Consider the following 22,661-nt stretch of genomic DNA (forward strand, 5'->3'; position numbering starts at 1 on the left):
GCAAGTTCGAATCTCAGAGGGACCTTGAAAATTTTATCCTGGAAATATTTGCAACATAGTTACTTGTGTGCTGCCCCATAAACCATATACCTCCCAAAAGGGCTAGGGGCTGGGGTGAGGGATAGTGCAGTGTTTGGGCTGGGGATAAGGTTAGGGGTTGAGGTTTAGCAACCATTTTGGCATTACTTAGCTTGTTAGGTCCTCTATGAAACCACATATCTTCCATTGTGTACAAGTCAGGGTCCCGTAGTGTAGTGGTTAGTGCTCTGGACACTTGACCCAGTGATGCGAGTTCGAATCTCAGAGAGACCTCGAGCATTTTATCCTGGAAACATTTGTGACATAGTTGCTTGTGTGCTGCCCCATAAAACCATATACCTCCTTAACGGTTAGGGCTTGGGCTGTAGTGTTGTTCATTCCAGGTCTTTTAAGTGAATTGAATCTTTAGACTCAGTTCACTCAAAACATTCGTTCAAACGAATCATTCAACGAATCGTCCCACACACACACACACACACACACACGCACACGCACACGCACACACACATTCTTTATTATTATTATTTTTTTATAACTCAAATAATAAAAAATAATGGGCAAAGCTTTACGGAAAGTGAAAAGTGCCACACCCGCCCTCACCCCCACTTTCTGATTGGCTGTTTGAGCTGTGACGTCATTCGGACACTCTATTAGGTATAACCGCCATTTTCAGGTGTTCCTAATAACAGGCCACTTCATTAGGGAAAAATCCAGGTCAAAGCTTAAATGAAAGTGAAAAGTGCCACACCCAAACAACCCCCCACTTTCTGATTGGCTGTTTGATCTGTGACGTCATTTGGACACTTCATTAGGTACACTGCCATTTTCAGGTGTACCTAATAACAGGCCACTTCATTAGGGAAAAATCCAGGTCAAAGCTTAAATGAAAGTGAAAAGTGCCACACCCAAACAACCCCCCACTTTCTGATTGGCTGTTTGATCTATGACGTCATTTGGACACTCCATTAGGTACACTGCCATTTTCAGGTGTACCTAATAACAGGCCACTTCATTAGGGAAAAATCCAGGTCAAAGCTTAAATGAAAGTGAAAAGTGCCACACCCAAACAACCCCCCACTTTCTGATTGGCTGTTTGATCTGTGACGTCATTTGGACACTCCATTAGGTACACTGCCATTTTCAGGTGTACCTAATAACAGGCCACTTCATTAGGGAAAAATCATGGTCAAAATTTAAATGAAAGTGAAAAGTGCCACACCCAAACAACCCCCCACTTTCTGATTGGCTGTTTGATCTGTGACGTCATTTGGACACTCCATTAGGTACACTGCCATTTTCAGGTGTACCTAATAACAGGCCACTTCATTAGGGAAAAATCCAGGTCAAAGCTTAAATGAAAGTGAAAAGTGCCACACCCAAACAACCCCCCACTTTCTGATTGGCTGTTTGATCTGTGACGTCATTTGGACACTCCATTAGGTACACTGCCATTTTCAGGTGTACCTAATAACAGGCCACTTCATTAGGGAAAAATCCAGGTCAAAACTTAAATGAAAGTGAAAAGTGCCACACCCAAACAACCCCCCACTTTCTGATTGGCTGTTTGATCTGTGACGTCATTTGGACACTCCATTAGGTACACTGCCATTTTCAGGTGTACCTAATAACAGGCCACTTCATTAGGGAAAAATCCAGGTCAAAGCTTAAATGAAAGTGAAAAGTGCCACACCCAAACAACCCCCCACTTTCTGATTGGCTGTTTGATCTGTGACGTCATTTGGACACTCCATTAGGTACACTGCCATTTTCAGGTGTACCTAATAACAGGCCACTTCATTAGGGAAAAATCATGGTCAAAATTTAAATGAAAGTGAAAAGTGGCACACCCAAACAACCCCCCACTTTCTGATTGGCTGTTTGATCTGTGACGTCATTTGGACACTCCATTAGGTACACTGACATTTTCAGGTGTACCTAATAACAGGCCACTTCATTAGGGAAAAATCATGGTCAAAATTTAAATGAAAGTGAAAAGTGCCACACCCAAACAACCCCCCACTTTCTGATTGGCTGTTTGATCTGTGACGTCATTTGGACACTTCATTAGGTACACTGCCATTTTCAGGTGTACCTAATAACAGGCCACTTCATTAGGGAAAAATCATGGTCAAAGCTTAAATGAAAGTGAAAAGTGCCACACCCAAACAACCCCCCACTTTCTGATTGGCTGTTTGATCTGTGACGTCATTTGGACACTCCATTAGGTACACTGCCATTTTCAGGTGTACCTAATAACAGGCCACTTCATTAGGGAAAAATCATGGTCAAAATTTAAATGAAAGTGAAAAGTGCCACACCCAAACAACCCCCCACTTTCTGATTGGCTGTTTGATCTGTGACGTCATTCAGACACTCTATTAGGTACACCGCCATTTTCAGGTGTTCCTAATAACAGGCCACTTCATTAGGGAAAAATCCAGGTCAAAGCTTAAATGAAAGTGAAAAGTGCCACACCCAAACAACCCCCCACTTTCTGATTGGCTGTTTGATCTGTGACGTCATTTGGACACTCTATTAGGTACACTGCCATTTTCAGGTGTACCTAATAACAGGCCACTTCATTAGGGAAAAATCATGGTCAAAGCTTAAATGAAAGTGAAAAGTGCAACATGCTTTCTGATTGACTGTTGACGTAGATTTCAGTTACTAAAATATTTTTAACTGGGAAAAATTTACAACATAGTTGCTTGGCAATCTTCAAACATCAAAACACTCAATAAAGCACATGGAATCAAAAACTTGTTGTAGTTTGTTCCTTGTTAAAACCTTCAGAAAGCAAGCGATGAGTTTACATGTTATTTGCCTCATTGTCCTCGAGTCTTAACCCACCTTTTATTTTCTCCAGTGTTGCAAAGGAATGTCGAAATTGTATGAGGCAAAGACATGATAAGAGTTCCAAGAAGAGGCCATGAACGTAGAACAACCTGCAGAGAAATGATGACTACACACAAATTCAGAGAAGCATTCAAAAAGACCACAGCCAATCCTAAAACCATATGTGCGTTATTGGACATCTGGTAGATGTGAAAGTTGGTGGATTGAAAACATGTGGGAGAAGATCTTCACTTGCACCTTCATAGATTTTATTTTTTCCAAAGAGGAGAACTGCACAAAGATTAGGAATGTAAGTAGGCCAACACTGATGTTATCTTCTATGAAACATTTAATTGATTCCATCAAGTCATATTCCTTCAAGGGAATTAGATCATGTCTCAGAAGGATTCAGGTTGGAGTAAAATCAAACGTCAGGAGGACAAAGTATTGCCGCATCAACAGATATGCAGGCAGATGTGGCGTAGATAACGCCGATATCGACCATATCGGCGAAAGGCTGTCGACATGCTGGACTGGTCACCAGTCAGTCAATCCCAAGGAACCAAAATACTTTTCAGTTGATTGCAATTCCTTTAGAATAGGGTGAAACTACCCCAGGGATAGACATATTAGAGACATCCTCGAGCTGATAATTGAATACAAGATTTCCGACATGGGTTTCCATTGTGAAGCCCTTAGGATGAGCTCAATTTAAGTTCTTTAACAACTCTCTGCTGCCTCAAGACCTTTCAGCGTTTATCTACAAGTGTTGCACAACCTTTATTGAGCTAAGACACTGGTTTTACACGCGAAACCAACCCCCTGGTACACCGCCACAACAAAAATGTAACATTCAACAACACAATAATCAATAAAAAATTACATAATTCCCCTTCAATATATAACAATTATAAATATTACAGGAGTTGTGATCTTCGAAATTCTGGGCTGGTGGGTTTAATCAAAGAAATGTGACTTCAGTGTCCGATATTATGCCCAAGTGGCCCACTAACTGTTCACTTTTTATTTTCCCAGCAAATGTAAAAGACAATATCTCGCTTCATTGGGTTTGGTGTAAAAGATAAGGGCGGATGAACACTCTGTTACGTTTGTGGCAAGACGTTGAGGGTCGTCGTCATAAAGAAACAAAGAACTGTGATTGCATGGCTTTTCAGTCACTTAAATCACCGTGCCTAACTGATGTATGGATTTACATAATTATGTTGTTTGTTTTTTCGCAAATGGTCGCCCATGTAGAACCATGTCCTACGATCACCTCGTGTCTAGTACAAGTCCCACAAAAAAAAGGCATATGTGTTGGCAATTAAAAAAACATATTTTATTTTGCTTTCCTTACAGCAGTTAGCAATAGTTCAACTATAGCAAGCACAAAAATAAATACAAATTTAAATAATTTCATTCAACAGAGTAGCATTTCTCATTTAATCAGGCGCGCGCAGGCATGGCTTCCTGTCTCTCAAGAACAATCACTGTTTTTTTTTTTTCTTCTAATTCATAATCTCAGTGTGCATGTAATTTTGTCACAAATAAATCCAAAGAGAATCATTAAAATATACTCAAGTGACTCACAAGAGCAGAGGGGAAGCCATGTTGGCGCAGTTTAGCGACAGTGTTAAACATGCAAATGGGGAAACAATGACACACAAGGAAAATACTACAAGCAAGGTGCAGAAAAAGATCAAAATCAAAACTTAAAAATAACAGACCTCCATGGGCAAGCTGTTAAGGAAAACCACTTTACATTTCTCATGTAAAAACAAAAACTTGCGACAAGTGTAAAGTCACAGTTTGCTCCCTGACGGATGTGAAAGCACAAGGAGGCGACTGAGGAGACGACATCCTCTCCAACAATCAACGTAGAATTAATTTACAAATGTATTTGAAACTACAGACGAGTCAAACCCGCTCTCTCTGAGCCCCCTTTGCTGGTCACAAGAAAATCTGGGAAATTGTTTACAGTCCAAAAAAATATCATCTCAAGCACACACGCAAACACTCACACACGCCTACGCATTGGACTGTGACCTCAGTGCATTCATTGGTCTCTGTCAGGGCCGACATCACTTTTCTTTCCCTTTGTGTTGCTCCCATGAGCTTTTGGCAGTGGCGCGGAGGTCTGGCAGTGCCACGTAGTCCTTCTGGAAGCGTGAATTGGGCGTACGCTGCCGTTTCCTCTCCCCTTGCGTGGTGAAGAAGGCGTCTTGGAAACGCATGCTGGAGGCTGTGGACTGGCAATGCACAAAGTGGAAAAGAAGCTTCAATTAACCTGTCATGTCTTCAAACACAAAATGCACTCAAACCTCAGAGGTCAGACACAGTCTGTTCCTCTAACCCGTGAGAATCCATTTCTCCCAATGGAAATAACAAACGAATCGTGCGATGCATTTCTTTTTTCACATTTCGAAACGGGTGTCAGGTGTCTTGTCTGATGCAAGCGTGCGACTCTTATTCTGCCACAACTTAAGTGGGAAGCCAGCTGTTGTTGCTATGACTACCAGGGGGCAGCTATGGTGAATGATATGAACAAGTCGGCCAAACATGAATTGTTCTTAAGAGGATTGTCCCCTGCCCCTCCCTATTGTATTGTAATTTATAGGTTCCCTTGCCTAATGTGACATAATACTTACAAGTCGACGCTTCACCTTTTTAGGCAGATCTTCGTCCAACGTATAGATGTCGTCTCTTTTTGCCAACACCTGAGAGCCATCCTCAAACTCCACCTGAGACACACAGTGAAAAGGAAAATTATGAAACTATGAGACGCTGAAAAGAAGTCCTGAAAGTAACTTTAACTAAATCACAACTTGTGCGAGCGAGTGCGTCACAGAAGCATTAGCGCATAACTAACGTTTGACGCCCGCCCAGCTGGTCTAAATAAAGCTTTAAGTGGGGGGCCGCATGAGTCGAAGCCTGGTGAATATTTCAGTGAGTTTGAATAATGCACGTCGTCACATCCTTCTCATCCTCGGCTCGCTCTTCCCATCAGCGCTCGCTAGCACGGCGGCTTTAGCGCTTTCGTTTCTCGCTGCGGCGTCTGGTGTCTTTTCTCTCCCTCCAGCTATTCTCACGTGGTCCTCAAGATGTCGGCGGAGTCACGATGGCTCCGATGTCGAGGGAGTTCAACTAGTTCGCCGGCACTCCCTCGACTCCATGCGAGGACACAACTTTTGCATTTGCAGAGAAAAGAAGAAGAGGAAGTGTGTTAGTGGGTCACTTGTTTGCATCATACCTGGCACATGTAGGACACATTGGATCCCAAATATTTGGCGCCGTAGAAGAGCCCATCGGGCCATTTCACTTGAACGGCTTCTCCGACTTCGGGAGGACCCAAGTTGACGCAATCTCTGCTCTAAAAATACAAAACACAAATAATAATCAAGTCTCTGTGAGTGCATGAAATAAGATGTAGGATCATTTTAAAGGAAAAGTTAACCAGCACTTCTGATTTATTTCAACTTTAGACATTTCCTTGTGTATGTAGAAGCCATTTTTGGACTAGCTCCTCATTAACTAAATGCAAAGGAAGATTTTTGGGCCCCAAAAGTCCCATTTCCTCATTTTTGTAGAATCTTATATAGTTTGACTAAGCGGTAGGCAATTTTTCCAATATGGACTTAATTAAAGACATCCTCACCACTATGTCCTCGGGGTAGGTATCATTGGAGAAGGAGCCATCATCAAACATGACCTCGTAGAACATCTGGGAGGTGATCTCCGTGACCTTGGAGCTGTAGTAGCGCAGGTTTTTATGCTTGGAGATGACCGTCTGGCCCAGCGAGATGGACGCTTGAGATGCTCGCTGCTTCTAATAAAGCAAAAAGAAGCCATTAGTGAATATATGGACAATTATAGAAAGTCAAAAAGTGAAGTTCTGTACCTCTGCAAAAATCATTCTCATTTAAGGGATCAATAATAGGTTTCATTCAAATTTCAAGAATCCCAAAACAGTTCTTGTTTTCTGGATCCCAATACTTCTATTTCTATTTCATGTTAACTTGAACAGACTTAGTTTTATGCCAACGTGACCGTCCTAAACGTTAACTTACAGCCGAAGAGTTGCGCGACTGGTGTCTATGGCAGGTGATTGACACCACATACGGCCAATCATCAGGCTCCATGACAACCCCGGCGGCATGGCCACAGGTCACGTGAAAAGAGGTGGGACACCGGCCACACGAGCACTGGATGCACGCACCTGCCTGCCGCTTCCCCGCCCAGCGCTTACGACAATAGATGCACTTCTGTGAACACACACAGACCACAGCAGGCTGTCAACGACTCACCCTGAACATCTCATTTCATCAGCCAATCAGAGGATAAGTCTGAGGCCACCTGAGTATTTTTAAATGACATTTTCTCTATAGCGCCAATGATAAAGTCTGCAACTTAACGATAGAAATAGAAATCTATTCGAAAAATATAAAGAAGGTAGACCAAATCTTGTAGAGGGGTGCAAATGGTCCGAGGACAAAAGTGTAGCTAAATCTTCCGCAGTCATCCACTAAAATTTTTCACAATAAAAGCATGAAAATGGCAACTATTTTGCTTTGCGTCACAAAGTCTATTTTTGTCCTCCCTAGAAAAGAAATGAATAATTCAGCAAGCTTAATTATTTAAATCTCATGATGGCCAAAGACCATTGCATGTTACTGTATGTGCTGTACCAAATAGTCTTAAAAATAGATTTTTTTAACACTCAAACTTAATTGAATACGTGGACATTGTGATTTTACCAACATCAAAGAACGTGGAATGTTCGCATGTAATGTCGCAATCCTCAAAACCTATCATCTGTTCCCAAAACTAATCAGATTTGCTTTTTGCCGAACAAACCTGATAAATGTTAAAACGTTCAAGTACGAAAGCAAGTTTGCTTCCAATTTGTATTTTCGTTTCATGACTTACTCAAGAAATGAAAAACACATTTCATCATTGACGGTTCTTACTACAAACCTGATTGACAGTCACAGGGAACATAACGTGTTCTTAAATTCAATTCAGTTTACAAAGCCGGGCACAGTGCTCAGTCTCCTCAGTCTTATCTTAAAGTCTGTCACAGACTCCTTGTGTTGCACCAAAACATCATCAACCGTGTGGTCTCTGGAATGGGCTAAACGGCTGCTTTGCATTTCATTTGCGAGTGCTTGAGAATGAGCAACAGCAAAAACAAATTAAAAGACAATAAAATGAGTCAGCTTGCGGTCGTGCCTTGAATCCCTAACGTCATTTTAAACCACAGTGTACATAAACAAATGGACGAGAAAGAGAGCCAAGCGGCAATGCTGTCCACGCAAACGTCTTGTTCCAGCGTTACAATCGAAGGGAAAGCCCCAAATGAGAGTAATCAGATGACATCAGCCCAAGTAACCGCAACCATCCGGCACACTAATGTGACTGATCATCATGTACGTGCGCCCAAACACACTCGCACCTACTGGCCACTTCGGTGCACCATCACCAGGTAGTTATTACATACAGAAAGAAGATCGGCAAAGGTCAATAAAAATTATTTGTATAAAATGCTCACCTTTATGCGTTTCTCTTATTAACTCAATTCTCCTTTGCTTTGCACATCTATTAGTGAACAGAAGGACGTCGGCTACCTGCGTGCTTGCTTGATGACTACTAACTTGGCCTACATTTCCTGAAACCTTTTTCCCCCCCACACCTCCTCCATTATGGACGGCTGGTGTGCTGGCCAGAGCATCTCATCTACCTATTGAAGCCAGCGTGACAAGAATGTGACTGGCATGCGACCAATGACGCGTGTGTAAGAGGGTGGATTTGTCTCTGAGCAGATGTTTATCAGTGTGAAGTCATTGTTCGAAAAACAATGTGGATGAGACCTCAGAGTTAGTGTGAGAACATCATCAAATGTTTGAGCCTAGTCCACTTTGCCCGTGTCCTCTCTGGGGTGTATTCGGGTGCTTTGTGTTGAGCCATGCGTTAAGAACATTCCCACGGTAAATTATGGATGTGCGCCGGTGCGCTACTGTGAGTGTGTGTTGAGTTACAGTAAATTATGAATGCGGTGGGGTGCTCGAGGGGCAACGGGTCCAGTGCTGGCCTCAAAACACATGGAGGATTTAGAATGAACAGTACTAAACAATAGAAAGGTACAACATCCATAATTTTACAAAATTTAATGAAACAATATGGCGAGACTTGGACTTAGAAGAACTGCTTCATGGTTTGCCGTGGCATTTGTGGTCAAAACGAGACCTTGGCATTTGCACAAGCGTTAATATTACAGTCACTTTGTTGTTTTTTCATTTTATCATGGTCTAACCACTGTACAATATGTCCGAAGATTTTGTTATTTTTTTTCCCCTTCTTGTATTAGTCACATCGTGGCGTGTGAATACAGCCAGCATCAGCGCTAACATTAGAGTTCTCGTGTGTGTATGCTTGGGCGCAACCACCAAAAATGATCAGACAATGCGGAATTAATTTGACGATTAACAACATTTCATAAGGCCTGACCGACTAAAACCAGTTCTAAAGTTGCTTGTGAATAAATCAAATGGAATTTCTTCACTGCTATATCTTTAAGTCATTCCCGGTACAATAAAATAAATAATGAAATAAAATAATAAAAGTAATAAAGAATACAGTAGTATAAATCCACACCTTCAGTGATGTCACCGCCTTACGCGTGATTGATTATTGAATGCAAATTTTAACGTGAACAGAGATGTGCAAAGCACTTCTTTCTGTTTCTCTGTCATTATACAATTCTACTCGCAACCTTAAGCTGATCTTTATATACGATAATAGTCCCTTTCGAGACTCTAATTCAAGCTGAAATGAGCAGGCAGGGTTCAGCGCAGTTATCCACTTGAACAGAGGAAGGGACCTCATCACTTCTTTTCTTTGTGTTGAGCTATCGTGCCGCCCGGAGCACAAGGCTAACTACGGTGGCAACATGTCAAGTCTGCTGAGACACACTGCAGCGCTCTCATTAAGCAAACACACACATATACACACACACACACACACACACACAGCAGATGCAAGCACAGTCCAAACACACTTACGGACATTTGCACTAACACGAGCCCCCGCTCGCACCCACCGGTGGTTAATTATCTCGCTTTGATTGTGGGCATGTTCGTCTCACGTCGTTAATTGGAGCTGTGAACACTTCATTAATTAGACCGAGCCAGTCCTTAAGGACCTGGGGAATTCCAGCGCTCGGTCTGCGTGTGTGTGCGAGCGAGAGCTCCTCACCAGTTTGTATCGCTGTATGGGGATCCGACTGGTGTCAATGGGACCCCGCTTGACTTCGTTGGTGAACCTCGCCTCCGGCAATGCTACTGCGCACATGATGTGGGCCCACCTACACACGACACAAACAAATGAATACACTTATTGTGTCCGTGCTTTGGGGATGAGTTTGCTGAGCTAATCGCAGAACCAAAGCTCGTCTCACTTGTCATTTTGGGTTTTCTTCAGTGCTCCGCCTCTGAGGTTACACAAACAGCATTCCTGAAGAAATATTAAGAGAGAGACGAAAGAGCAAAAGAAGGTTTTAACTGGGCTGCTTTCATGTGTGGCTCTGAGTCTGGTTTGTGGAAAATCATTTCATGCTGAAAGGGATTCACTTCCAAAAGGTTCTTTTATTCTGCTCATATCAAAAAAGGTGCACCCACAGTGATTTGAGGCTTATTTTGTCAGGTAACACACAGAATAAACAACTTGTGACATCTTTGTGAAAGGAAAGGTGAGAGTTATATCTTGAGGGTTTAGAAATCTCGATTGAAATACTTGGGGAAAAGCATCTGGGTCAAGTACTGTTGTTAAAAACACTTACTGCTGCGATGATGCCTTCCGCGCAGCGATCGCAGGACCAAAGGTCGCCGGCGTCGTCTGCGGCAACACCGTAGCAACCTAATGGAAGTTGGAATTATTCACTTTAGCTCCAAAATATACAAACCGTGTGACATTCACTTAGTCAATGTTCCTTTGAAAGGTCATTCAGCTATTAATATAGACTTACAAGGGATTTCCCGTAAGACTCCCCTCAATTTGCACATGGTTAAGGACAAACAATGTCATGCCACAAAGTTGAGAGTAATGCTCCCGGACAGCCAAGTTCTCTCAAATGTTTTGAAATGTTCTTACATAGGGCCTTTTACTTTTTGCTCCTGACTAACTTGCTTTTCAGTTTTGAAGTGGAAAATAGCTTCACTTTAAAGTGCAAGTCTTTTAAAAAGAACTAAACACTTGATAGAGAATCGGAAATCATTTGCCAGACACATTGACAGAAGAAAATAAGACATTGTTTCCTGAGACTTTGAACAGGGGAACTGCGGATCGATGGTATCTAATTGAGAGAATGTTAACGCGGCTACAATATGGGGTCACTTTACCTTAAAAACAACAGCTTTGTGTTCATTTGGATGCTAAATCGATTATGCGATCGTGCACTTCTCCGCTTGTTATCTATCCAAGGTTGTGTGTGTAAATATAATATAGTTTCACATTGGTGATTAACTTTTTGCATTTTTGTGACGTGAATTATCTGCGTGGTTTGACACTCCACGGTCGACATTTATTTTGTTTGTATAAGGGTTTCCATTGTTAAGTTATTATGATTATGGGATTGGTTGAGCTGAATGTTAGCCATTTTAGACTAAAAAGAAAACAAGAGAAAAGTAGTAGAGAAGCAGAATCTTTGAATCCAACTAGTTCGCTGCCGTCAACAGAACTAGTAACAACTGATTATAAATCGCACTACCTGTCAAACTATGAAAATAAAAGTGTGACTAAGATTCTATATTTTGTAAATAGAGAAAGATAGGACAAAATAGAATTGCCTATATCAGGATATAAACAATCCATATTGCACAGTTCCGGTGACAAGAATAGATTCACGCAACTTTGTTTATTTATTATTAGCACAATTCTTTGAAAAATTAAGTGAGGTTAACACCAGTGTCCCAAAATAGATAAGAGACACAAGAAGGTTCCATTGCGACAGCATCTTTACGGCCAGATGGATAAAATAAAAATGTATGCGAACAACAATGTATGGCTATGAAAAAAAAAAAGAACCACTGTTAAATATATTTGTGATTTACATGTCAGAGTGCTTTGCGTGACAAGACAAGAGACCCCACGCCGCCATGTCTCCCAACTCCTCGCCGCAACATGTATATGTAACCCATATGGCATGGCCGTGTGTCATGAAACAAAATAAGTATTGGTGGTCTAAAATCCAAGCAAATTGGATTCTATTCAACGCAAGCAGCTGCTTAAAAATTAAACCTATGGGGGAGGATTTTTATTTATAATAAACAAACTTTGTGTATGACTGTACGCCTTTGTTCTTCCCCTCGGCTATCCATCACCAAACCACGCATAACGTCCTGTCTCACCTCTCTTTCCTTCCCGGAGATCGAGTAACAACAGAGAGCGAAAGATGCTTCAACCCGTCCTTAGCGATGCTCTTGAAAGCAAACTTGTGGCTTTGTCATCAGTGTCAAATGACACTGCCTTCAGTCCCACACTCTAACCGCGGGCATGTGGAGCAACTTAACATGTGTGGTTAGCTGCACACAGACATACCGCATAAGTAACACCTACACCCTCCAGGAGAAAACATGAAGGGATCAACGCTAGTGGCACGGCAGGAATCGAAAGCGACTTAAGGATAAGCGATGTCATTTTTGAGGTGAGGGGGATTCTAAGCTGAAGACTTAAAAGTGTATATTTGGCCAAATAAGGGCTTGAGATTTTGAAAAAAATGTGTGCAAATTTGAGGACGAATTGAATGGCAGTTTAAGTGTGTGAATAAAGGATTTTGTGTCTTGCGTCTACGTTTCAACCTTGGGTACGGAGAGACTTTGGGGGTCTCCCATAGTGTCTAGCTGTGATTTTAGAGTGGCCTCCATCTCAACAGGAGGATAACATACTTGCGTGTACTTGAAGGCAGCATCCTTGACAGGAGAGCAGAGGGGAGGTGCCGTCATCTTGCAGCAGAGGATTGGTGGGAGTTGGAGGGCAGTTTTGCTCACGGAAGGAAAAGCAGATTTCCGGTATCAGGGGCTTGGATTTTCTCGGACCCCGGTAACAAAGCGCAGGATCCTCCTTGGAAGTTGAAGACGTCGATGTGTCTTCTGCTGTTTTGGGGCTACTCTCCTCTGCTTTGTCTTCCCCCTAGAATAGGAAATCAGCTTGTTGGATTTTTTTCAGAGGAGTGGACGATGAAATATCATCCCTTCATTGTTACGATAAAACTTTAAGCAGGTGGCAACTAATGATTCTTCAATGAGATAATTGCAAGCTCAAACGAATGTGATTATCATCACTGTTGTGATGACGAGGGTGCAAATTATGATTCAGACAGCTTCCATTTGCTATCTGGATAAATCATAAAATGAATTAATTCCACATCAACAAAGATTTGACAGAAAAAAAAATACTTTTTTTGCCAAAGTTCTATTAAATGTGTTTGTAACAGCCTATTGAATACTATTAAACAGTTTCACATGGGCGCCAGTAAGCTGTGTGGTGATAATTACTAAGTTAGACAAAATAAAAAATTACAAATCCACTCGAGCTTTAAAAAATGACTAAAATCCATTGACGGTCCACCTTGATATATGAAATAAAATCCGCTCTGAATAGATTTTTTTTTGGGGGGGGGACCATTTAGTCTCATACAAAGTGATCTAAGCGTATTGATTTCACTTTTATCAGCTAGAGTGACCAGAGGTCAGAAAACAGCTATATTTGAGGTGTGTTAATGCATAGTGACCATTTTGCAATCAATGCACATGACAATAAGAGGATATCTTTTAAGTACCTGATAGTAGGGCATGAAGAGTGTGCACACAGCACAATACGGCTCCATGGTGGCGGCACGAGCGTTGTATTCCCTCTCGCTTGTGAAGCAGCTCTTTCTGTTTTGCCACAGATAGATCAGCGGCCTGGCCCATGTTTCAATCTCAGACTCGTCCTCATCTGCGAGGATTGCGTCAGGGGGTTCGAGGTCTGGACATACGGACATTGAGTATTTATTTGGTTTCAGCTTGTGACTTATTAAAAAAGAAAAAAAAAGTCAACAGTTTTGCTGCTAAGTCACATCTAATCCATCATTTGTGCTGACACATCTTTCCATACGTGACCCTGTATGAGAAAGAAAATGACAAACAGCTTCCACTGCCATCATAAAACAGGCTTGTCAGTTGTGGTTTCATGGTAAGAATGTTGCGCGGCGGGGATAAACAGCGGAGACGGCGGCTAAATGATTGATCCTTCAACGCTAACATGGAGATGAGGGATGCGATTTTGTGCGCATGTGTGTATCTACAGTTGATCATCCAGAGCCCCTCGGCTTCCAAACCATGAAAACAAATGGAGTATATATCACAAGGGTATTTTATTATAATGGGACATAGAGGTAAATCTTTTTTTTTTTGCTTAATGCACACATTGACGTCAGAGGGATCATTTGGGGAGACATAAAACGTGAAAAATGGGGAGAGGCGAGCGGGGAAATGGTTCAGTGGTTGTAAAAAGCAACACAAATGCTCCCTGGCATTACTTTGATTTCTTGTTCATCGCATTAAGACAAAAGTCTGTTCGCAACTTAGTGAGGTAATTTTCTTGATGGCCTCACTACCTAAACAAAGGAAATGGTACGCCATTATATTGTTGATGTTAAATAGTAATCATTTTTGGCCATCGAATCCAATCCGACTTGTCTTTTGAACCAAAGACGGCAAATGATGATGCTTTCTGGCTCGCTACCACCTGCTTTGCAACATAAAAACCGCACATTAAGAATGAGACATGTCTGAGTCTTTTCAAAGCTAAACCTCAACAGAAGGCCTCAATGAACTTTTAAGTGTGTGCGTACTGACCATCATCACTGGCGGCCTGATGTTTGACCGCAGTGGGTACAGCCCTGGCCGTGGGTTTCCTGAGTGGGTGACGCCAGCTCTTAGTGGTCCTCTTGACTGCCAGAGCAGGGTACTGGCATGAACAAGAAGGAGGATGCTCATCAGTAGACGTACACATTATGCGGGAGAGGACTGTTTGACAAAACACTCACAGCGCAAACCTCGCCTGGTTCCAAGCCTGATTCATCACACTCGTAGTCAGTGAGATCACTTTCCTCCTCGTCGGATGAGTCACTGCTGCTCTCGTCGTTGGCGCTGCTTTGCTGCTCTTCGTCCTCGTCGGACTCGTCTTCCTCCAGATCAGACATCTCAGCTTGTTCACCTTCTCCCATCACCAAAGGTAGAACAGCACCTCCAGAGGACCGTCTCTCTAACTCCCCGTCGGATTCCCTTTCATCGCCACGTGACTCCGCAATCTCAGCGGCGGTGACTGAAAGGAGCGAGGTGGGCTCGAGCTGAGCCCAAGTAAGAGGTCCGGAGTCCCCCTCTTGGCTCTCGCGTAATTCTTCTTCAGGGTCCTCCAAATGTGTGACCTCTTTGCACTGGGGTTCGGTCCACACGGTGTACGAGATGGGGTCATGGGTGAAGTCGCAGGAAGGTTCTGGCTGGATGAGCACAGCGGGGCCCTGTGAGTTGAAGTTCCTCCAAATGCTGATGGAGTCATACGGTGGCTCGGTGTGTGGGCTTTGGGGTGTACATGGTGAATGAGAGTGAAGTTCTAATTCGGAGTAATGGTGCTTGGGGATAGGAGGGGATGAGGGATTATGAGATGAGGTAGCAGACCCGAGCGGGCCAACACCGCTTTGACTCAATGGCAAATCTGTTTGATCTTGGTCTTTGGAGTTATCAATTGTAGCTAACTCGGCTAAATTGGAATGTTGCTCTATTAAGGGTGCAACGCTCTGAGCTAGCTGGTAGGAGGTTTCACTCTCTTCAAAGTTTCCGATCTCCGCGTGCTTTTCGGCATCTACGTCAGACATTAAAACACCTTCCTGAACACAATCGGATGTTTTGTCTCTGTCATCGCCAGATAGATGAGTCACATCAATTCCTAACCTTGGAATTTCTGCAATGTGAATATTGTTTGAAGACTGTAAATGCCAATCGTGGATTGGTTCTGGATGGGAACTTCCGTTGGGAATACTCGAGTCAGTCTCTTCCTGTTCGAGTATACGCAATGGAGGAGAAGCTCCTGGCATCTCCCGCTGGAGCACAGGTGCAAACTGGTGAGAGAACGTGCAAGATTTGGAGGTGGCGGGAAGCCCATCGTCAGCTGGGGTAAGGGAGGGCATCTCTTGGGTCAGTACGGGCGGTAAAGAACAGATTGCAAATGTGTCTGCTGGCTCTGGAGTGAGGTGCGGCATATCCACTGCGCTGCTTGGTAGCAACGGGAGGAAAACACTTTGCTCACAACTACTGTTTTCTAACACGCAGTCACGGCTTGGCGAGGCTGGAGGGGCACTTGATGTGCAACTAGCTCCCTCTGCTGGCTTGGCTTCTGCAACATAATCTACCTCTGTAGTGCATTGTGAGTCAATGTGTTTTTGGTCAAAAGTGATTGTTAATTCTGGTTCGACGCTCGTGTTTGCACAAATTCCAGATGCTTTGTTCTTGGTGCTGTTAGTGTTTGGTTCTGGGAGGCTTGACGTGTTTTCTGTACTCGATACGTTTGTCGTCTGAGCGTCGGAATCAAGAGGACATGAGCCCATCGCTGTCTCGGTGGAGGTGCTTGTTGTGTGGTAAGGGGGGGTGAGTGTAGCGGTCTCCATGGGAGGGTCCCTGGGAGAACAGTCCTGAGAATTTAAGAGGTCTTGAGGTTCAGAGGGACAACAAGCTGAAGTGTTCATTCCTAGATGTGTTTGAGATGGCTCAGATAAATCTCTGAGTCCTTCAGAAGTCCTATCATTGATCTCAGCCCTTGAGATGTCTTCTGGGTCACTATGAGTGTCAGTTTCTGCCTTCAAATCCTGATTTGATGAGGAGGCCGGCGACGGACTGGAACTGGACTGAGAGTTTTGGAGCTCCGTGTTAGACAAACCCAAAGTGTTGCCCTCGACTCGGTTGACCTTGACCACGCACATCTGCCTGCAGCGACCTGTAGACGCAGAGTAGGTTGCACAAAATTCATCTGCAATAAATGTCAACAGACACATTTTAACTATATAAACAGAAAATAAAACCCACATTTAAAGACCTATAAGAAGAAGTCTTACCAGAAAGTTGAAGAGAGCTCTGGCTTTGTCTCGTCTCCCTTCTTCCGTGTTTCTCCTGCTCTTGCTCCTCTTCTGCCTTTATTGATTTGCAAGGCGTTTCTTGGACAGACCGTGGCACTTTGGGCCCGGGCGGACCACACAGTCCTTTCCTCCTGCTGCTGCACAGAGAACTGCCATGCAGGCCAACAGGCTCCTCTGTGGGTCGGAGACGTTTTAAACGCATCCGAGAGTGGCTGCCACTGTATGAGCAACATTTAAGAGGAGTAAAATAACAGCATCAGACAAATACCACAAATGGAAAAAGGGAAGAATACCTTTTATTGGAGGATTTCATCTTGCAGCGCCGCTGCAACCAGCTTTGCAACTCGGGTGTTGTACTGGGAGTGGCCAGTGTGTGGTCGATGGCCGCAGAATCTTTGCCCAGCATCCAGTTGGCATAGCGGTCAGGCTGGAACCTCTTTACAAAAGGCTCCATGGATATTTTGACCATATCCTTACTGCAAGTACACTAGAAATGGGGAAAGACAGGAAAAATATGTTAAAAAAAAAATTTGTTTTACAAACCCCATTTCACTTGACATAGGCTGATAATTTCATTTTACAACACTTGGGGTGTAAAAGAAAAAAAAAATGAAAACGTCTATCAGTGAATTACAACTACTGCAGTTTCATGACAATCAGCTGATTTGATACCTGTGTGGCGTTCTTGCCGTATTCGATCCATCGTATGGTTGCAAAGTTGGTTGACTCTGCACAATTGAAACCGTGATTGAAGCCAGCATGATAGCCATAAGGGAAGGTGATCATGAACTCTCCAGCCTCCTGCGTAATCTGAAAGTTTGCATTTGAGAGTGGGAAATGGTGAAAGGAAATTAGAAATGCACAGGTATGAAAAGTTTTTTTCTAAAGATCCTAAACAATAAAAAATGTTAATGGCAAGAAGGGAGTACAGAGAGTCATTTTCACCTTGTCAAAGGGAATGCCATACTTCTTCAGCACAAAAGGGGAGATTAGTGTCATCTTGTGACGGAGAAACGCCTCACATCCCTTGAAGCTGTTCGGAAAGAAACCTGATAAAACACACACACACACATGAAATTAAAAGACTATGACAAATCACAGAATCACAAATCTGAGAATCACAGCTTTACTTGAAGAAAAGGAAAAATTGAACTTCAGACAATGGGGGGGATCATTTTCTTCCCAAAATGACCCAAAGTACATGCATTCTAATCCAAACTCGAGTTTTTCTTTTCATGGTTTAAACACAATGACACCATTATTCAATCTTCACACGATTACTTCAAACACTAAGGTGAAACCAGATGAAAATGTACCTGTAGCCAAACGTTCCAGTCTCTTCCCATGCTCAGGGGGGATAGCATACCTATCAGGCACAAGACAGATGGGGAATTAATTACTTGTGACTTTCTAAACACTCAATATTGAGTCATTTTTAGAGCCTGTATGTGGTACGAGTGGGATAGCTAATTCAAGACTGCCATCTAGTGGAAAGTAAATAAAAATCAATAAGAAGAAAATGTGGAATTCACACAGGAAACTTAGGAAGGACATGATAGGTGGGGATAGTTAAAGGGGCTCTTGTGAGCCATGGATCTTTGAGCTGCCCCATCCTGGGATAAAAAAAAAAAAAAATCTTCCTCAACCTGCACAAGTCCAAATATTTACGCTGTATACAAACCTTCCGACACACATTGACTCAATGTTTCTGCCTAAGCAAAGAGCAGCAGCCTGATCAATAGTTATTTATCACATTGCATCAACCTAATCTAAGCAGCATTGGCCGTCCTAGTTTGATGAGTGGCTCTATTTCACTGTAATGGCCTAATTTTATTTACCTGACAGAATTAAACAAGCATTTGCTGTGTTCGAATAATTGCTCTGAAAGATCAATAGTTAAAAAACGAGCACTGTGGCTACCCAGAGGCTAAGCAAGTGGTTGTGAGATTGAAGTGGGGTACACGTTGTTGTGAAGATTGGAATCTTGTTTGTTTGATTATAAAATTTGTGGCATCGCTGAATTTGATGGCATTTTGCTATATAAAATGCTTTTTGTCCATCCATCCCACATAAAGCACACACTAACCAGGACTTGGGCTCTCCAAAGTGGAGGTAGTTGATGCTGTACAGGTCCATATCTTCAGTGTGCCAGGAGAAAGTTGTTTTCCACATGCCAAAGTAGAGATATGGAGTGTTGACGCCCTGGATGGACACACCGCAGTCCTCCTCGATGACATCCAAGATTGAGTTCAGGTGGCCAATGTTCCATTCTTCTACATCCTAAAGGATTAAGACACAGTGACACTGATTTTAGATTCAAAGTTGATGGTCAAAGTTACGGTTTCAAGAATCTAAACTTTTACCTACTAGCGCACAACTCGCAAGTAAACGCAAAATCCAGACTGAGAGAACACTTGTAAATCTTGGTAACACCAATTACTGTACTACTCTCATGTTTAGATGGGCTATTTTGTGGCTATTTAGGGTGTCTCCGAAAATGAAACAAAACACAGAAAAACATAAACAGCAAGGGATTAAAACCAAGGATCACTGCATTTCCATTTCCAAATCATTCGGCCTACCTCATCATAGAGGCTGCCGCCAACATCAGCACCATATATGGGCGAAACAAACGTCAGGTTCTTCCAGTACTTCCGCTCGAGATCTTCATAGTTCAGGTAACGAGGCGTACAGTACCTATGGGGAAAAACAACTAACTTAGAACACGATGATCATCCTTCACCTCTGGCAGCTTTGTTGGAAACATACGAAGAGATGTCATCAGGATTGTCAGGACACTCACATGTCACTGTTAGCTAGTCGCCTGAATTCCTGCACACTGAGAGGCTTCTTCTGAATGTTGTACTGAGTGAAAAGGCCTGACTGGCCGGCCACCATCTGCTGAATGGGAGCGTCGATCATCAAATCGTCGATGTCATCATAGGTACGACGAGGCTTCCAGCCTTTAGGAGGAATCACCTGGACAGAACAAAAGAGAAATGATAGACTGTTGCTTTTGGGGAAAACAGTAGGAAATGGGGAGGTCTTCATACCTTGGCCAAACCTGCGCGCTGGGCACCCTGAGACTCCATATAAACTAGGTACTTGTTGAAGTCCTTGAATTCCTCCATTGTGGGCCTGAAGGTCATAATTTTGCAAGTGGGGTTTGCAGGGGTGCACACCTCTGCTCCCGCCATGATGTCGCCTCATCAGATGCAAGCTGGGGGAAAAATGAATCATAACAACAGGACAGGTGGAATACTCCAAAAGTTCACACTGTCCTTTAAAAGATTTTTTTTCCACAATTGTTCTGGTATTTTGTCCTTTAATATTCTTTTTATAGGTAGAGGAACATCAAAAATTCTGAATTTCATTGATTAGTGTTATCGTTGTGTTTCTACTTAATAAATGAGAAATGATCTTGAATCTTCTCTTTGGTTAGGATTTTAAAACTGGCTGTGCAGTTAATAAATGTGTAACGATGGTGAGCATTTAAACCTAGAAAAAATATATATTTTAATCTATACCTGGATACTATGGGGATATGTTCAATGATTTAACATTAAAACAGAAATAATAAAATTAAGTATGAATTGTTCTATAATATTGTAAATATATTTAATGAAAACAGCTACCAAGTCAGTTTTAATGAAAGATGAGTAAATAGTGATGGTGGTATTAGACATTTAGACAAATTACCATTCACTCTGGATGATTTAGAATCTTCAATTGAACTAACATGCACCTTTTGGAAACAGTACTATACTGGAAAGATAATATACTCCACACAGAGATGCACACGGGATTTTTTGTTGATTCACTACCTAATACCCGGACGATCGTTGTGATATTCTCAGATACATGGTAAGGTTTCATATGATGAGATACATATGCAATTTCACCACCAGGTGGCAGTAGACGTCCCTACAAAGTGGATTGATGCCTCAAATCCTTTTATGATGCCAAACCGGACCCTCTTGGATCTGTCCCATCCACCCGCCCCACTCCCAAAAGTGATTTGAATTCCGCCATAAACAAAGAAACACGACGTTTGCTACTTTTGTGGAGATTTTAGACAAACAGCCACTCGGGTCGCATTATAATGGATTCAGACGTGCTTATGTAACACATCTTCAAGACGAATCGAACGATCGCTTTCGAATACGATTAACTGTTGCTACATGTTGTTTACATTGCACGCCATTGTCCGGCTCGTAACGTTTTGTCCTTAAAGCGTGCATTACACCAGTCGACACATCAGTAATAACATAAAATGTGTTAACATCATGGCACGTAACTAAATAACCTTTCTGAATAAGGATCACAATTTACCATCAACCAAGTTTATTCGACACGGTTCATCTTTGTTGTCTGCTCGGCTAGCTGACTATGCTACGTTTTGTTTTGATTCCTAGCAATGGCTGAGCAAAATAGCCCAGCTCGCTAGCTCATGAAATAACTCTTGAGCTTCATTATAAAACAAGCTTTTACTGGCAACGACTCAACAGGACTGGCATGGCTATAAAATAAAATAAAACAACTAAATACAAGCCAGCTACTTGCTTCGCTAACTTGTGAGTGCGCACAGCCGAGTGGGGGTTTAAATGTCCCACCAAGGTGGCTACACACATAGGCCCACAACTACTACTCTTTACGACTGTGCGAAAGGCTGGTATTTCTATTTTATATTCACGTAACATAAACACGATTGCAATAATTGCCAAAGTTGTCTGGTCCACGAATAAACAAAAGAGGGCTCACGATGCGAGAGGACCACTGACATTAATGGGCATGCCAACTTTTATCTAGCTAGCGAGGCTAACTGTTAGCTGTTTGGAGGAAAGGAGTCACGAAACGCACAAAGCCTTCTAAAATAGATTTAGTGGAGATACGGGGCGATAATCTGCAAGGCCGATCATGGGATGATAAGAAAGTGCATTACCTTGATTTCTAAAAAACGAGCCGCGATGTTGTTATCTCCTTCCTAGTTCGGCCCAGCTGATTCACATGACAACTGCTCCTGCTGCTCGGTGCCGCTCGTGCACCGCATTTCGGCGTTAATACGTCGACGACCGTCGACAAAAGTAGAAGCCTCTCGGGAGCGCGCACACAAGATGAGACCTCTTTGAAGTTATTAACTGCATTGCAATTTTCATAGTTGTTATGATTATGTTGGGCTTTTTAACATACTTTTTTTCAGTCATGTGTGCAATTTAGTCCTCTTGATTAAATTATAATAGCCAATTCTCCATAGAGGCGTTCAAAAATACATATATCCATCCTGTACGTAGTCTGTAACTCTTAAAATACAAATCTTAATTGCAGTGCAGAGATTGCATTGTGTATGGTCACAATACGCACAATTTTGAGGTACAAAATAATTTCTAAGCATAATCCCTCCATTTCACTAAAATGGTGCATATATATAACTCATGGACACTAATAAATGCAGAATTTCTTTCTTTTCATGCCAACCCTTTACTTTAGCGGTTTTCAGTTTTTTTTTTATACATTATACATAATAAATGCATGCTAAACCGGGGAGGTCACGTGATTGACCAGCCCATTGAAGAATATTTTATGGTATACAGTGGTTTAGATTTTACTTTATATTATATTGAGA

The 22,661-nt window shown here is 42.4% G+C and overlaps 1 protein-coding gene across 4 annotated transcripts; it reads right to left on the reverse strand.

Moving 5' to 3' along the window:
• Nucleotides 1-4,191: 4,191 nt before the first annotated feature.
• kdm4c (lysine (K)-specific demethylase 4C) lies at nucleotides 4,192-22,147 on the reverse strand. Of its 4 annotated transcripts, none has more exons than XM_085912033.1 (22): nucleotides 21,981-22,147; nucleotides 20,092-20,258; nucleotides 19,842-20,017; nucleotides 19,621-19,735; nucleotides 19,125-19,318; nucleotides 18,355-18,404; nucleotides 17,984-18,087; nucleotides 17,711-17,848; nucleotides 17,332-17,525; nucleotides 17,018-17,256; nucleotides 14,957-16,899; nucleotides 14,766-14,877; nucleotides 13,706-13,893; nucleotides 12,813-13,056; nucleotides 10,709-10,785; nucleotides 10,328-10,383; nucleotides 10,126-10,234; nucleotides 6,942-7,136; nucleotides 6,530-6,700; nucleotides 6,125-6,244; nucleotides 5,523-5,615; nucleotides 4,192-5,123 (listed from the first exon to the last, which is right to left on the reverse strand). In XM_085912033.1, exons 2-22 carry the CDS (start codon nucleotides 20,233-20,235, stop codon nucleotides 4,956-4,958), a joined length of 4,830 nt encoding a protein of 1,609 aa, XP_085768159.1. In that variant the 5' UTR covers nucleotides 20,236-20,258; nucleotides 21,981-22,147; the 3' UTR covers nucleotides 4,192-4,955. The 4 variants fall into 4 exon arrangements, with proteins under 4 accessions (XP_085768159.1, XP_085768157.1, XP_085768156.1 ...); XM_085912031.1 differs by having other exon boundaries at nucleotides 5,538-5,615; nucleotides 14,957-16,932; XM_085912030.1 differs by having other exon boundaries at nucleotides 14,957-16,932.
• Between the last annotated feature and the right edge of the window lie 514 nt (nucleotides 22,148-22,661).

Source organism: Syngnathus leptorhynchus, chromosome 5 (genome assembly GCF_054491065.1).
Source record: "Syngnathus leptorhynchus isolate UIUO chromosome 5, UIUO_Slep, whole genome shotgun sequence".
NCBI classification, from domain to species: Eukaryota; Metazoa; Chordata; class Actinopteri; order Syngnathiformes; family Syngnathidae; genus Syngnathus; species Syngnathus leptorhynchus.